The sequence below is a fragment of the Podarcis melisellensis genome (assembly GCF_964234715.1).
Source record: "Podarcis melisellensis genome assembly, chromosome: 4".
Taxonomy (NCBI): domain Eukaryota; kingdom Metazoa; phylum Chordata; class Lepidosauria; order Squamata; family Lacertidae; genus Podarcis; species Podarcis melisellensis.
In genome coordinates, this window is record NC_138531.1 from 101,399,052 (window position 1) to 101,414,817 (window position 15,766).

At 46.8% G+C, this 15,766-nt stretch overlaps 1 protein-coding gene across 1 annotated transcript in view; it reads right to left on the minus strand.

Annotated features, from left to right (window-relative positions):
• LOC309369127 (uncharacterized protein) overlaps positions 1 to 15,766 on the minus strand; it is a 58,674-nt gene that overhangs the window by 17,315 nt on the left and 25,593 nt on the right. The window contains exons 2-3 of the mRNA XM_081909826.1: positions 13,680 to 13,762; positions 11,839 to 11,965 (exon numbers count right to left, since the gene is read on the minus strand). Of these exons, the coding sequence (XP_081765952.1) occupies positions 11,839 to 11,965; positions 13,680 to 13,762 (210 nt within the window). The remainder of the gene's footprint in view (positions 1 to 11,838; positions 11,966 to 13,679; positions 13,763 to 15,766) is intronic.

Genomic DNA, 15,766 nt, shown 5'->3' on the forward strand with positions numbered 1-15,766 from the left:
AAGACTCGCCGTCTGGAGGGGAACCTGTGTCTCTACTGTGGCGGGAGTGGACAGTATGCCACTCCCGAGAAAATGCCAGCCACAGGGAAATGGCCAACCCCAGTAGCCGATGGCCCAGGCTACCTGGGGTCCCAAACATTGCATGATGGGCCCTCACCGGTGGAATTGCAACACCTCATGGTTCCGGTGCGTCTATACCCCCCTGGCGGGCCCTGGATTCTCACCCAAGCTCTGGTAGATTCAGGGGCAACCCGCTCCTATATGGACTCTGCCTCCGCTGCCCGTCGTCAGGTGCCACTCCAGGACAAGCCAGAACTGGTACAGGTGGAGGCAATTGATGGACGGCTTCTGCGCTCGGGTGCCGTTCCTCAGGAGACTGAGCCCTTGGTCCTGTGTCACCAGCAGCACCGGGAGGTGCACACCTTGGACATTGCCACCATGCCCCGGTTTCCCCTGGTGCTCGGGATGGACTGGCTGGAGTCTCACAATCTTCAGATTGACTGCGTCAATCAGACTGTGCGCTTCCCCATGCTTGGTCCAAGATGCTAGGGGCTGCCACCACAGGAGAAGCTGCGTCAATGCTCCCCGCTGATTATCAGGAGTACCAAGAAGTGTTCAAGGAACACTTTCAACTGTGGCATAGACCTCCAGCCCGGGGTGCCCCTGCCTGTGAGCTGCCTATACTCTCTTACAGAGCCAGAGCACTAAGCCTTGCAGGACTTCCTTCACAAGAACCTGGAGGGCGGGTTCATTCGGCCCAATACCACGCCCACCGCCGCTCTAGTTCTCTTCGTTAAGAAGTGTGGGAAGCTTCATCCCTGCCATGATTACTGGGCCCTGAATAAGATTACCATCCCAGACCGGTATCCCTTGCCCCTTATTGCGGAGTTGCTGGAACGGGTGCAAGGGGTGCAGATGTTCACCAAGATGGACCTTTGGGGGGCCTACAATTTGATTCGAATCCTAGCAGGGGATGAGTGGAAGACAGCATTTGGGACCTGGTATGGGCAGTTTGAATACCTGGTAATGCCTTTCGGGTTGTGCAATGCGCCTGCCCTGTTCTAATGGTACATCAACCACGTGTTCCAAGACTTGCTAGACAAGTACGTGGTGGTGTAGCTAGATGACAGTCTGATTTACTTCCATGACCCAGCTCGCCACGAGGGTCATGTCCAGTCCATGTTGCAGCGCTTGCGGGAGCAACGTCTGTATGCTAAGCTCAGCAAGTGAAAGTTCCACAAGCGGTCAGTGGACGTCCTTGGTCACCAACTCTCCCATGATGGGGTGCAGATGGATCCCAGGAAAGTGGCCAGTTTGGGAATGGGCAGGACCCCGGAACCGCAAGGACCTATCATCACCGCAAGGGGCCATCATCTCATGGTGGAAATGAGAACCGAACGCCGGAACCTGGAGTACCTCCAGACTGGGTTGACCACTTGGCATTGGAGGAGTTCGCTTACAACAATGCGGTGAATGCCTCCACCCAGCAGACCCTGTTCCAGGCCACTTACGGTTACCATCTGCGTTTGTTCCCGGACGTGCTGCCAGCATCTGCGGTCCCCACGGTGACAGATTGGCTCCAGGAGCTCCAATCTCAGCACCAACTATTGATGGAGCAACTGCGCCAGGCCAAGGATGTGTACAAGGCCCAGGCCGACCGCCACCGGCAGGTGGGGCCGGAACTCCACGTCGGAGAACCATGGGGCTATATAAATTCTAATTGGACTCCGTTTGAATTGGGCAAGTGTATCCAGCTTTTTGGTCCCTTAGGAACAACTGAGCAACTTCCCTACGGTGGAAGACCAGAGCCTATAATAATAATAATAATAATAAATCCCCTAGAAAGGCCAAGGCAAAGACATCTCTCTCAAGAAATGCCCAAACCTGTGCCACTACAAGGTGACATGGTCAATATGAAAGCCCTACGGGGATTCACCAGGGATTGTTGCTGCTGTGATACGATGAAGGTATGAGATCACAGGAGAGCTAGCTTTGACACCTGGGAACACACAAAGAAGGCAGAAACAAAACAAACTGCATTTTTCACTCATTATTTGACTTTCTCGCTAAGTGTAAAGCATAGACCACTATGGAGAATGTTTCTCCCAAAGTGCTAGAATGCCACAAGTAATTTAGTAACAAAATGCAACATGTGTTATTTTTTATGTGATATCCTGCACCTGCAAATAGCCTTAAGAGGCCTGACATGCAAGTCTCTTAAGATTTACACGAAGGCATCCATTTGCAACATACCAGGTTATTTGTGGGGCAACAATTTTTCAGAAAAAAAATTGAAGGAATGGGTTTCAGTACAGTAAATTTAAAACTGACCTACCCCCCCTTTTTTTGGTCTTTCAAAAGGGAGCACTCTAAAATGCGTAAAACTTGAGCTGTTGAGGAAAAAGCATAACAAGGACACGGCTGCATAAACAAGCTCTCTCCTTTATCAGTCACGGCTAGGGATGACCCTGGCTCTCTAGGGGAACAGAGAAAACACATCAGTACTTTATCTTATGTGCTGACCACAAAATATGCGCAGACCGATGTCCAGGAAAAACGCAAGAAGTGTGTTCCCAGAGATGGTGACCTCTGGCTCCAAGATAGGAGTAGGAACAGGAATACCCTTTTATGGTCAGGAGTGCAGGAAGGAAATCCCTTTTATGGTTAAGAGTGCCGGAGCAGGAACATCTGTGTTGTCAACCTGCGTGTACAAGCTGACGTGGCTGGGGAAGGGGGAGAGGGTGTCTGGAGGATATAAATACTGCATGAAACTTCTTTGGACTTGCTGTGGACTCACCACGCAAGTGCCTTCTGCTATCCGGAGAGCAGAATAAACTCTTTCTTTGAACCAACCTCGGCGTCATTTGACTTCCTTCCTCCTGTCCCGGAGCAACGCAGACCCAATCAGTGAACTCCAATAAGGCTACAAAATTATATCCAAAAAGGGGGGAATTGTTATAAGAATTTTTAGGTGATATATAGGTGTTATATATATATACATATAAATGTAACATGCAAACACATATATAGATATATAAACTACATGTCCAAAACCCACAGGAAAAGTCCTAAAGCCATTTTGACTCTTTCACTCTTTCAGTCACCTCAAATATTTCTCAAGGTTAAAAACAATGCACTCAGATTTCTGTTGTAGACTGCCTTTTCTGTGATGTATGTATGATGTTTCTGGGTGTGGTCTTGGACTCCAGGGTGGGCAATTAAAAATCTCTGTATAAGGGCTTGCATGCAGGGCTCGGGGTCCTCCTCCTCTCTCCTGCGTGTGGGGAAGAACCCTGCTGCAACAGTTAATAAAGAAGAGGCTTACTGGCTGCTTTGTTTCTCAGAGGGATTCCGCCATTACCGATGGCGCCGCCTCTGGAAGTCCAGAATGTACAATTGGTCTGGTTGGTCTCTGCTATTTTCTCCTACCGATAGAGAATGTACAAAAGGACTGTATATGGGCTCTTGGGTACCCCATAAGGAAAAAGGAGCAGGTTTTTTTCCTTATATCACCTGCAATCATGTGTGGTGTGTTAGCAATTCACTCCTCCCGTTGCTGGATATGTGGCTAGTATGTCACATGCCCCTGTTTAGGCTTGGAAAGTGTAAGAACGGAAGTCGGTCTTATCTCTTTTGCTCTGCTGTGCTTTTGCACTGTTTTTTTGTCTCCCTGTCTGTTGCTGAGGAAGAGAGAGGATGCCATTATGATCCGTTTGATCTCGTCTGCAAATGTGACGAGCATCCCCTCATTTCCTTCAACCATGTCATTTATCAAGACGTTGAACAACAACGGGCCCAGAACAAAACCCTGCAGCACCCCTCTGGTCACTTTTCCCCAGGATGAGGAGGAACCATGAAGGAGTCCTCTTTGGGTTTGGTCAGTCAAATCCACCTAACAGTTACCTCATTCAGTCTTATTTTACCAGCTTCCTCACATGAATATCACAGAGGACTCTGTCCAAAGCCTTACTGAAATAGAGATGGACTATGTTGATCAGCAGGCCCCTGATTAACAAAGTTTGTAACTCCATCCAAAAAAAGAAAAGAAGAGGTTTCTCTGGCTTGTCTTGTTTTTGAGAAAGCCATGCTTTCATCCTGTATGCTTATAATGTAAAATCTGCAGATGAAGGGCAAATACATTTTAAAGAAGAATAAATGAGGATATAGACAAGCTGGAATATTTGCAAAGGTAGGTGATTTATGTATTTATTTAATCTGTAAACCACCCGACCCAGTGTTGCCAACTTGAATAAAATATTGGTGGAGGGCCAGGTAAGTCCCGCCTTGCACTATCAATCACATGGTGCATGCACACCATTTGAATGGCAATGCCTATAATGGCAGCGACTTTTTAAAAAAGTAATATTTTGCGCCTATAGTTCAATTTCTCAGCAGCTGCCCTTGCCCCAGAGAACACTTCTAGCATTCCATCACCTCTACCTGTGGCATTGTTCAGCAGTGGGGAAAGCGACCTCTTCACACTGGATGTCCATTTGGTATGGCCCTTTCCAGGTTTTTTCTTGCTCATTGTGTTTGTCTTTCATTTGTTCTCCTGTGTGTGTTGCCAGTAGAAGCCACAATTCTGTGGGTACTCTAAGTGGCGCAGAAAGCACCTAGAAGCTCCCTAGAGGTTGAAGTGCTGATCAAACTTCAGTTTTGCGCTCTATTAATTCCAATTAGGAGTACTGGGGGTGGTTCAGATTCTGGGGCAGTGCTTTTGGCCAGCAGAGGGTATCACAAGGCCAGCCTACTTTCCCTTTAAGCAAATTTGGGTCTCCAGCTGTTTTTGGACTACAACTCCCATCATCCCTAGCTAGCAGGACCAATGGGGAGGGATGATGGGAACTGTAGTCCGGGAGCTGCTGGGGGCCCAAGTTTGGGAAAGCCTCCTTTAAGCAACTTTTCCATTTTGCCCGCAGAGATGGGACCTGTCCATGTTTGTATCTTCTTGTATTTTGTTTTCCTCATGACCTTTGTGCGGTTTTTAAAAAATTCTTAAAAGGGCAAATTGAAAGCGAAATTGTATGGCAAGTAGCAGAAGAATAAAAGGTTGCATTTGGAAAAAACACAAAGAAAACCTGGGGGGTGGCCTCCTCAAATATTTTATGGGGGGGGCTAAGACCCCTAGGAATTTAAGAGTGGCTGTATTACCTACACGCACATGTCTCAGAATGCTTAGAAAGTAAAAACACAACATAAAAACACAAAACATCACATGTTAAAATAGCATTAGATGTCAATAAGAAAAAGGCCTGGTTAAAAAGGTGCGGATTTGCCTGGCTCCTAAAGCTGTATACTGGTTTTTCCGACCTTTGTATGGATTCTTTGGTGGGAAGTGAGTTTAGAGCTAACAGTGAAGCTCTTTCCACATTCCACACACTGATAGGGTTTCTCCCTTGTATGAATTCTTTGATGCTTAGTGAGATCGGAGCTCTGACTGAAGCTCTTTCCACATTCCACACACTGATAGGGTTTCTCCCTTGTATGAACTCTCTGATGCTTAGTGAGATCGGAGCTCTTCCTGAAGCTCTTTCCACATTCCACACACTGATATGGTTTCTCCCCTGTATGAATTCTTTGATGGGAAGTGAGATCGGAGCTCTGACTGAAGCTCTTTCCACATTCCACACACTGATATGGTTTCTCCCCTGTATGAATTCTTTGATGGGAAGTGAGATCGGAGCTCTGACTGAAGCTCTTTCCACATTCCACACACTGATAGGGTTTCTCCCCTGTATGAATTCTTTGATGATAAGTGAGAGAGGAGCTACCAGTGAAGCTCTTTCCACATTCCACACACTGATAGGGTTTCTCCCCTGTATGAATTCTTCGATGGGAAGTGAGACTACCGCTGTGAGTGAAGCTCTTTCCACATTCCACACACTGATAGGGTTTCTCCCCTGTATGAATTCTTTGATGATAAGTGAGAGAGGAGCTACCAGTGAAGCTCTTTCCACATTCCTCACACTGATAGGGTTTCTCTCCTGTATGAATTCTTTGATGGGAAGTGAGATGGGAGCTCTGACTGAAGCTCTTTCCACATTCCACACACTGATAGGGTTTCTCCCCTGTATGAATTCTGTGATGGTCAGTGAGTTCGGACCTCTTCCTGAAATCCTTTCCACATTCCACACACTGATAGGGTTTCTCCCCTGTATGAATTCTTTGATGGGAAGTAAGACTGTGGCTGTGAGTGAAGCTCTTTCCACATTGCACACACTGATAGGGTTTCTCCCCTGTATGAATTCTTTGATGGGAAGTGAGACTACTGCTGTGAGTGAAGCTCTTTCCACATTCCACACACTGATAGGGTTTCTCCCCTGTATGAATTATTTGATGATAAGTGAGAGAGGAGCTACCAGTGAAGCTCTTTCCACATTGCACACACTGATAGGGTTTCTCCCCTGTATGAATTCTTTGATGGGAAGTAAGATTCTGGGTGTGACTGAAGCTCTTTCCACATTCCACACACTGATAGGGTTTCTCCCATGTATGAATTCTTTGATGCTTAGTGAGATCGGATCTCTGACTGAAGCTCTTTCCACACTCCACACACTGATAGGGTTTCTCCCCTGTATGAATTCTTTGATGGGAAGTAAGATTCTGGGTGTGACTGAAGCTCTTTCCACATTCCACACACTGATAGGGCTTCTCCCTTGTATGAATTCTTTGATGCTTAGTGAGATCGGATCTCTGACTGAAGCTCTTTCCACATTCTACGCACTGATAGGGTTTCTCCCCTGTATGAATTCTTTGATGGGAAGTGAGAGAGGAGCACTGACTGAAGCTCTTTCCACATTCCATGCACTGATAGAGTTTCTTTCCAATGAGATTTTGTTTATGGGAAGTGGAATGGGAGCTCTGACTGCACCTTTCTCCACACTCCAAATTTTTGTGTGGCTTCTCCTCTCTGGGGAATTTTTCGTTGTCACCTTTGCTCTCAATTTCCGATTCATCACAATCTGCAATGGAGACAAAAAGGGATTAGAGCCTCCTCAGGAACAAATGGAAAAGAACTGAAGGGAGTTGGGGGTGTATTCATTACCTGCATTTTTTGTCATTAACCAACATATTTATTATGAGATTCTGATGAGTTGTTGAATGTTGCTTTATTAGATATACAGTAGTGGTCAAAATTGTGGAAGACTTTTGGAAAAAAGTGTATTTCAGAGGTTTGCTGGCTCATAACACCACTTCATTTGGAGTAATGTCATAAAATTATATATCAGTGGAAAGATAATTTGATCAAGAATGCTATCGAGATTGCAATCCAACAAAGTTTGTTCAATTACCCCTATTCTATCAAAATTATAGCCAAATAACCAGAAAAAGAAAGCACAACTTGCTTAGGTTGACTTTTGTCAGTGTGTTATGTGATTGCTATCAAGTTTGTTGGTGTTGTGTGTTCTTTCATTTAGTGAGGGTGTAAAACATAATAAAATTATAGAAATGGCACAAAGAGTTGACTGGTCTCCAGAAAGTAAGATGGTACTTTTAAGTGAAGAAGGCTACAGTTATGGAGAAATTAGAAGAGAGATTGGGGAAAACTTAACCAAAGTTGGCCTTTCTATATTTTTGAAGAGGTATAAGGAGACTCAGTCACTACAAAATCAGACTTGATAAGGCAGGGAATGTGTACAAAGGCAAGTGACGATGGACGAGTGGAGAGACTGTGCCTACATGACAGAAGAAAATCATCTGGGTGTATACAAGATGACATGGCACAATGTGATGGGAAGTTGAGTGCCAAGACTGGTCTAAATGTTAGAATTCTAAGGAAAAAGCCATTGTTATCTCTCAAGCAAAGGTTGAAAAGATTAAACCCATGTTAACTGGACAGCGGAACAATGGGACACTACCTTATTTGACAGGTTGTCTCAAGATATGGCAAAGAGAAATTTCCAAATTCCTGTGGGAAGGGAAGAAACCTAGGATTAAACACCTGATCTTAATAGACATAAAAGAGAGAGGAGGCTGTTCCCGACCCGACCTAAAACTTTACTACGAGGCAGCCTGTTTCACCTTGCTAAAAGGATTGGTGCACGTTGCAGGATCCGGACCTCCTGGACCTGGAAGGTTTTGACAATCGTTGGGGATGGCACGCCTACCTGATATATGGAAAAGCAAAAATTCATAAAAGTTTAACCAACCATATAATAAGAAAGTCACTCTTTGCTGTATGGGAAAAATATAAAGACCTGATGGAGCCTAAAGTCCCGTGGTAGACTTCTCCAATAGAAGCCATAGCAGTAAAACGGAAAAATACTCAGGAAAGCTGGCCAATATATAAAATACTTCTAAAAAATGAAGATAACCAAATAAAATTAAAAAACTTTGAGGAAATAAGAGAACACATTTCAGACTGGTTCCAATACCATCAGTTATTTGAAAAATTTAAATCTGACAAACAAAAGGGGTTCTCAACAGAAATGTCCCGATTCGAATCTGATCTTGTAAATTCTAAAAGAAAAACTCTTTCCAAAACTTATCGACTCCTCCTTGACTGGACAGTCAAGGAGGAGGAGGTAACAGTGGCAATGGTGAGGTGGTCCCAGGATTTTGGCCATTCAATAACCATGGCTCAATGGGAAAATTTATGGAAGATCAATTGGAAATTCACAAACTGTTACACGATTAGAGAGAACTTTCAAAAAATGCAACATCAATGGTATCTAACACCATGGAAACTTTCCAAAATGCATAAAAATGTGTCAAGTAATTGTTGGAGATGCAGAGACTCAGGAACATTCTACCATATGTGGTGGATATGTAGGAAAATACAGGTATTCTAGGAGAGTATACATGCAGAACTGCAAAAAATGCTAAAGATCTCTTTCAATAAAAAACCAGAGGCCTACCTCCTGGGAATAACAGATTAGGATATTCCACAAAAGAGGAAGGGTATCTTTTTATATGCGACGGCGGCAGCAAGAGTTTTGATCGCAGCAAAATGGAAGAGTAATGAAATCCCCTCTATACAAGATTGGATCCAAAAGCTGACAGAATATGCCGAATTAGATGGTTTATCAGAAAAAATAAAGAATAAATCAAAACAGGAATTTGTTTCAAAATGGGAGATTTTCAAAGAATATCTGAAAAATAAATATAGTAGTTTAATTTCTGTTGCAGCACTCGAGGAACTTCAGTAATAGTTGCAAGGTAGATATAAGAAATTAGATTTGTTAAGAATAAGTTTAATTATGATAAAAGTGTGTATTGGGAATAAGTAATATGAATTTGAAATATGGAATAGACGGGAGGTTGGGTCTTTAGTGTTAAGACCAATAGATGTTTTATTGTTTGCTAAGAAAATTATGTGTCTATGGTTATTTTTGTAATTTGTGTGTAATTTGGTATTTGTGTTTTTTTCTTTTTTCTTGTTGTATAAATAAAAAACTTTATTTTTTTAAAAAAAGACACTACCTTGCTTGGTAGTGATGGCATGAAACACGCGAGTTTCTTTAATCGGAGAAGAGGAGAAGAATCAGAGAAGATTTACACCCTACTTGCATTACACCGACTGTGAAACACCCAGACAGTGTGATGATCTGGGGTTGTATGGTAGCAAAAGGTGTGGGCAGAATTTGCGTCATTAATGGGAATATAAATGCTGGAAAATGCATAAACGAAATACGTGAGCCCAAACTGAAGTGTTCCGCAGGTGATCTTTTCCCAGATACCAAAGCATTTATATATTTTCAGCAGGATTCAGCTCTATGTCATGTTGCTGCTGTGTACATTCAAGATAATGATATTTCACTGCTGGAATGGCCTGGGAATAATAATAATAATAATAATAATAATAATAATAATAATAATAATAAATTTTATTTATATCCTGCCCTCCCCAGCCGAAGCCGGGCTCAGGGCAGCTAACAACAATAAAACAGTACAACAGTACAACACAAAACTCTAAAATCATTCATTATAAAATTAATTCAAATCAAACCAATGGCAACCATTGGGCCAGAGCTCCGTGAAGATTGCCGAAGGAGGGAGTCAGGCTGTGCCCTGGCCAAAGGCCTGGTGGAACAGCTCTGTCTTGCAGGCCCTGCGGAAAGATGTCAAGTCCTGCAAGGCCCTAGTCTCTTGTGACAGAGTGTTCCACCAGATCGAAGCCACAGCAGAAAAAGCCCTGGCTCTAGTTGAAGGCAGCCTAACCTCTCTGTGGCCTGGGACCTTCAAGATCTTTTTATTTGAAGACCGTAAGTTTCTCTGTGGGACATACCAGGAGAGGTGTTCCCGTAGGTACGAGGGTCCTAGGTTGTATAGGGCTTTAAAGGTTAAAACCAGCACCTTAAACCTGATCCTGTACTCCACTGGGAGCCAGTGCAGCTGGTATAGTACCAGATGAATGTGATCTCGCAGCGAAAACCTTGTAAGGAGTCTCGCCGCGGCATTCTGCACCCGCTGGAGTTTCTGGGTCAGTCTCAAGGGCAGCCCCACGTAGAGCGAGTTACAATAATCCAGTCTGGAGGTGACCGTCGCGTGGATCACAGTGGCTAGGTCAGGGCGAGAGAGGTAAGGAGCCAACTGCTTAGCTTGGCAAAGATGGAAAAATACCGCCTTTGTTATAGCTGTAATCTGCGCATCCATGGAAAGGGAGGTGTCGAAGATTACACCCAAACTCTTAACAGACGGTGCTGGCACTAATTGCGCCCCCGCAAGAGATGGGAGTTGCCCCCCCCAATGCCATATCATCCCGTCCCAGCCACAGGACCTCTGTCTTTGAAGGATTTAGCTTCAACCGGCTCCCACGTAACCATCCAGCCACAACTTCCAGACATCTGGTCAGTGAGTCTGGGGCCGAGTCAGGATGGCCATCCATCAACAGATAGAGTTGGGTGTCATCAGCATACTGATGGCAACCTGAATAGCCCACACTTTAGTCCATGCTGAATAGCCCACACTTTAGTCCATGCTGAATAGCCCACACTTTAAGCCAATCAGAAATCTTTGGAGCCGACTAAAGAAACTTGTAGGTCAGAAGCAACCCCGCAATAAAGCCCAATTAACAGAGGCAATAATTCAGTCCTGGTTTCACATTATTACAGCTGCAGAACTAAAAACTTGGCTCACTTCAAGTGAAGGCGTTGTAAGGCCGTAATTAAAGCTAAAGGTTACCAATGGTTACCAAAGGTTTCACGTTTTTTCTTTATGACTGCTGTTCTAATAAATACTCCTTCATAAAAGTCATGGCATTACATTCTTCATTAAATTATCTTTCCATTGCTATATAATTTTATGGTATTACTGCACACAAAAGTGGTGTTATGAGCCATCAAACCTCAGAAATACACTTTTCACAAAAGGTTTCCAGATGCGCAGGGTATAAACAAAAATTATTATTATTACTACAGTGGTACCTTGATTTAAGAACAGTCCTGCTCCGGAAAGTTTGTAAACCGAGGTACCACTGTATCATCGTCATCACCACCACCACTGCTACATCTACCTGAAATTCAACAAGTCTAGTTCCTCTCTGGGATGGATTTTGTTTGGCCCAGTCATGGCATCCCCTCCATCTCCAATGTCAGTCGTCTCTTTGGTCAACCCAAGACTGACAGGAGCAAAAACAAAAACAGAAAACCTGAAGCTACTTATCTTTCTGAAGCTGACATTGAATATGGCCTGGCCAGCCCAATCATGGTAGAAAAAGGAATAATCTGAGGAAGATTGTTCAAAGAGAAAACTGTAAGTTACTCTTTATTGTGGGGGTGTTAGGTTCCCAGGTGTTATAGGGGCCACTATTGAGCTCTGTGAAAATATGTGAGGTTGGTCTATAGACATATTTTTTGAATTTCCAGGCAGAAAGGACGATCCCACAGGGAGCCTTACCAAGAGAGGCCAATATCCCACGATTCTCCTCCATGACGTCCTTATGCAGAGCTCTCTGGTCAGGATCCAGCAACGCCCACTCCTCGTCCGTGAAACGAACAGCAACATCTTCAAAGCACACTGGACCCTAAAAGAAAAAGGGAAATGTCCGCCTCTGAGACAGCAGAAATATGATCTGCTACACAATGCTCTGTTGTTTCCTTCCTGTTAATTGCTGTGTTTTTTTTAAGTGATTCTTTTGCTTCCCACTTTAATAATGGGAGCTTCTTTTAACAAAGGAATTCTTGTATTAGGCATTTACCGTATTTTTCGCCCTATAAGATGGACTTTTCCCCCTCCAAAAATGAAGGGGAAATGTGTGTGCGTCCTATGGGGCGAATGCAGGCTTTCGCTGAAGCCTGGAGAGCGAGAGGCGTCGGTGCGCACCGACGTCTCTCGCTCTACAGGCTCCAGGAAGCTATCCTCAAGCCTTGCACGCCCGAAGGGAGTTCCCCTGGGTGCGCAAGGCTTGCGGGCGGCAACCTGCAGCGCGGAACACGGGGCGCCCTCCGGAGGACGCCCAGTGCTTCGTGCAGGTGTCCGCTAGCTTTGCGCACCCGGGGGATCTCCCCCCGGGAGCCGAAGGCTTGCGGGCGGCAGTGCGGAGTACGGGGCACACTTCGGAGGCCGCCCCGTGCTCCGCGCTGGTGTTGGCCAGCCTTGCGCACCCAGGGGATCTTCCCTCCGAGAGCGCAAGGCTTGCGGGCGGAAGCCAGCAGCACGGAGCACGGGGCACCATTTGGAGGCCGCCCCGTGCTCCGCGCTGGTGTTGGCCAGCCTTGCGCACCCAGGGGATCTCCCCCGTGAGCGCAAGGCTTGCGGGCGGCAGCCGGCAGCACGGGGCGCCCTTCGGAGGCCGCCCCGTGCTCTGCGCTGGTGTTGGCCAGCCTTGCGCACCCGGGGGATCTCCCCCCCTCCGTGAGCGCAAGGCTTGCGGGCGGCAGCTGGCAGCGCGGAGCACGGGGCGCCCTTCGGAGGCCGCCCTGTGCTCCGCGCTGGTGTTGGCAAGCCTTGCGCACCCGGGGGCGCGTGGGCGCCCTGAAACAGAGGGTTCCCCATACTGCAGACTGTAGAGCACCCCTCGCGCCAGGCAGACATGGGCCAGCCCCACAAGCTCGGGGGACAGCGGGGAGGCGCAGCACCGCCATCCCACTGCTCCCCGACCTGGTTTGGGGGGGGAAATAAAGGAAAAAAAAATTCCCTTTATTTCCCCCCCAAAAAAGTAGGTGCGTCCTATGGGACGGAGCGTCCTATGGGACGAAAAATATGGTATTTTATTGCCCCCTCTACTCTCCCCATGCACTGTTCTGGGGAGGGAACGTCAGGGGAGGAGTGGAGGGCAGTTCTCTTTGTGCTGCTGATGGGGCTGGCTAGGGGAATCCTGGCCACTGCTGGTTATGCTTTCTCCAAAGCTTAGAAGCCTATTTTAGCAGTCCATGGTCAATGTAGAAATAAAGCAGTAACTACAAATGAATCCTGCTGGCAACATTCAGAAGACTGGTATGAGGTATCTGGGCAGGAAACCCCACAGTTCACAGCTGCAATTTATCAGCAAGAACACGATATTCACAGACCTGGATGAGTTTCGGGCCTCATGAGAACAGCAGCTCATTCCCTGAGCCTCTTCCTCCACAAAAGCCGCTGCCGAGAGTAAAGGCCCCCGACTCCCGACAGCTTTCCAAGTCCCCTCCTCTCTGGGGTTTCTGGCAAGGGATCAAATAGTGCAGCATTGTGCAGCCTGCCTTTGCTCCTCCATTGCTCCATCCCTCAGCCTCTGGCCCCACAAGGCAGCTTCCCCTGACCTGATCTGGTTCCACAGCTGCTGCTTCCCTTCTGCTCCCATGAAAAGATGGACCAGGAGGTCTTGCCGGCATCATTCTGTCTCCTGCAAAAGAAAAAAAGGTAAGCAGGATGCCAGGAGTGCCTGATTCTCTCACAGGTGAAATAGGGCATCTCTAACTTCAGATGGGCCTATAATAATAATAATAATAATAATAATAATTTATACCCCGCCAATCTGGCTGAGTCTCCCCAGTCACTCTGGGCGGCTTCCAATCAAGTGTTAAAAACAGTACAGTGTTAAATATTAAAAACTTCCCTGAACAGGGCTGCCTTCAGATGTCTTTTAAAGAGAAGATAGCTGCTTATTTCCTTCACATCTGAAGGGAGGGTGTTCCACAGGGCGGGCGCCACTACCGAGAAGGCCCTCTGTCTGGTTCCCTATAACTTGGCTTCTCGCAATGAGGGATCCGCCAGAAGGCCCTCGGAGCTGGACCTCAGTGTCCGGGCAGAACGATGGGGGTGAAGATGTCCTTCAGATATACTGGACCGAGGCCATTTAGGGCTTTCAAGGTCAGCACCAACACTTGGAATTGTGCTCAGAAACGTACTGGGAGCCAATGCAGATCTCTCAGAACCGGTGTTATGTGATCTTGTCAGCCGCTCCCAGTCACCAGTCTAGCTGCCGCATTCTGGATTAATTGCAGTTTCCAGGTCACCTTCAAAGGTAGCCACACCTGCTGAGAGCATTTGGACGGTGGTGCCCATTTCATATGTTAGTTGTGCAGAAATACTTCTCTCTTCCTCTGCACGCTTGTTCCCAGCTGTTCTCCCCAAAACAAGATGAAAGGAACCCTCAGATGAGTTGGAAAACCAACAGAACAAGACCAAACGGAGAAAACCCACCTTCCTCCTTACCCAGTGGACTCTCTCTGGTGTCCGACGGAGGCCTCTCCAGGTCCATTTCTACAAAATGATCCTTTCCCTGAAAAAGAAACAACTGTAAGGGTGTGAAATCTCATTCCATGGATGCCTTCTCAGAAAAGGATGGGCCATCAGCAGACCATTATGGGATGTTCTCTGTCCTGTTTGGAGCCCCTTGGGAGTATCTAGAGGAAAGTCTCTCTCACCTGCTTTCTCTCCTCTGCCTGACTCAGGAGGAAACCTTCGGCCAGGGCCACCGCCTGGGAACTGGTCTCCGCTCCGCATTCCCTCACCCAGCTCTCCATCTCCGGGGGAAGGACAGCCAGGAACTGCTCCAAGATCACCAAGTCCAGTATCTCAGCTTTCGTGTGCCTTTCTGGCTTCAGCCACTGGTGGCAAAGGTGGTAGAGTCGGCTGCAAACCTCTCGGGGTCCTTTGGCCTCCTGGCAGCAGAACTGCCTCACCTGCTGGCTCTGCACCTCTGAGCGGAGGGTGTCCTCCTCACCCAGGATCTTCTGCACAGAGTTTTCCCAGAATCCCCCACTGCTCCCAGTTTGGCTTGCATGGCCTCTTCCTGCTTTAGGGCCAGCTGAGTCTCGCTCATCCATCTGTGCTCTCAGGAAGCCTCTGAGAGATCGGAAGGAACCCTTTGGTCTTCTGCCAAGTTCTGTCTGTCTGAATGAGAAGCTCTGGCAAATCCTACAAAGCAAATACATTGTTCTGTTACAGAATTTGTAGGTCAGAAGAAACAACAGAATCTGTAAGGAAGCATGGATGTGTCTTGACAGGTACCAGGGCTGGATGGCACCACAGCCCAAACCAGGAGAGATCTTCTTTAAAAAGAGGAGAAGGAGGAAGCACCCTCTAGCCCTCCTAGAAGGAAGATTGCAAAATGCGGAGGCAACTGAAGGGATTTCTGTGAGGTGAATCAGCCTGGTTGCTCCTGCCTTCCAGTCAATGCATGAAGTCAGAACTGACTGACAAGGGAGTCATTTGTATCTTTTGAATAACGGATGCTTGGCTCTAGTGGGGGTCTCATCCGGGGGTCCTCAGGAGTTGCTCTCCCCCCACCCCCACTGCCCTGCTTCTGTCTCCTTTTCTTAGACTTGGACTCTCTGCCGCTCTCCAGGCAGACCCCTGGGGTGGGGGTCTCTTTTTCTTTGCTGTGAGGGCCAAGTGGGCAGAG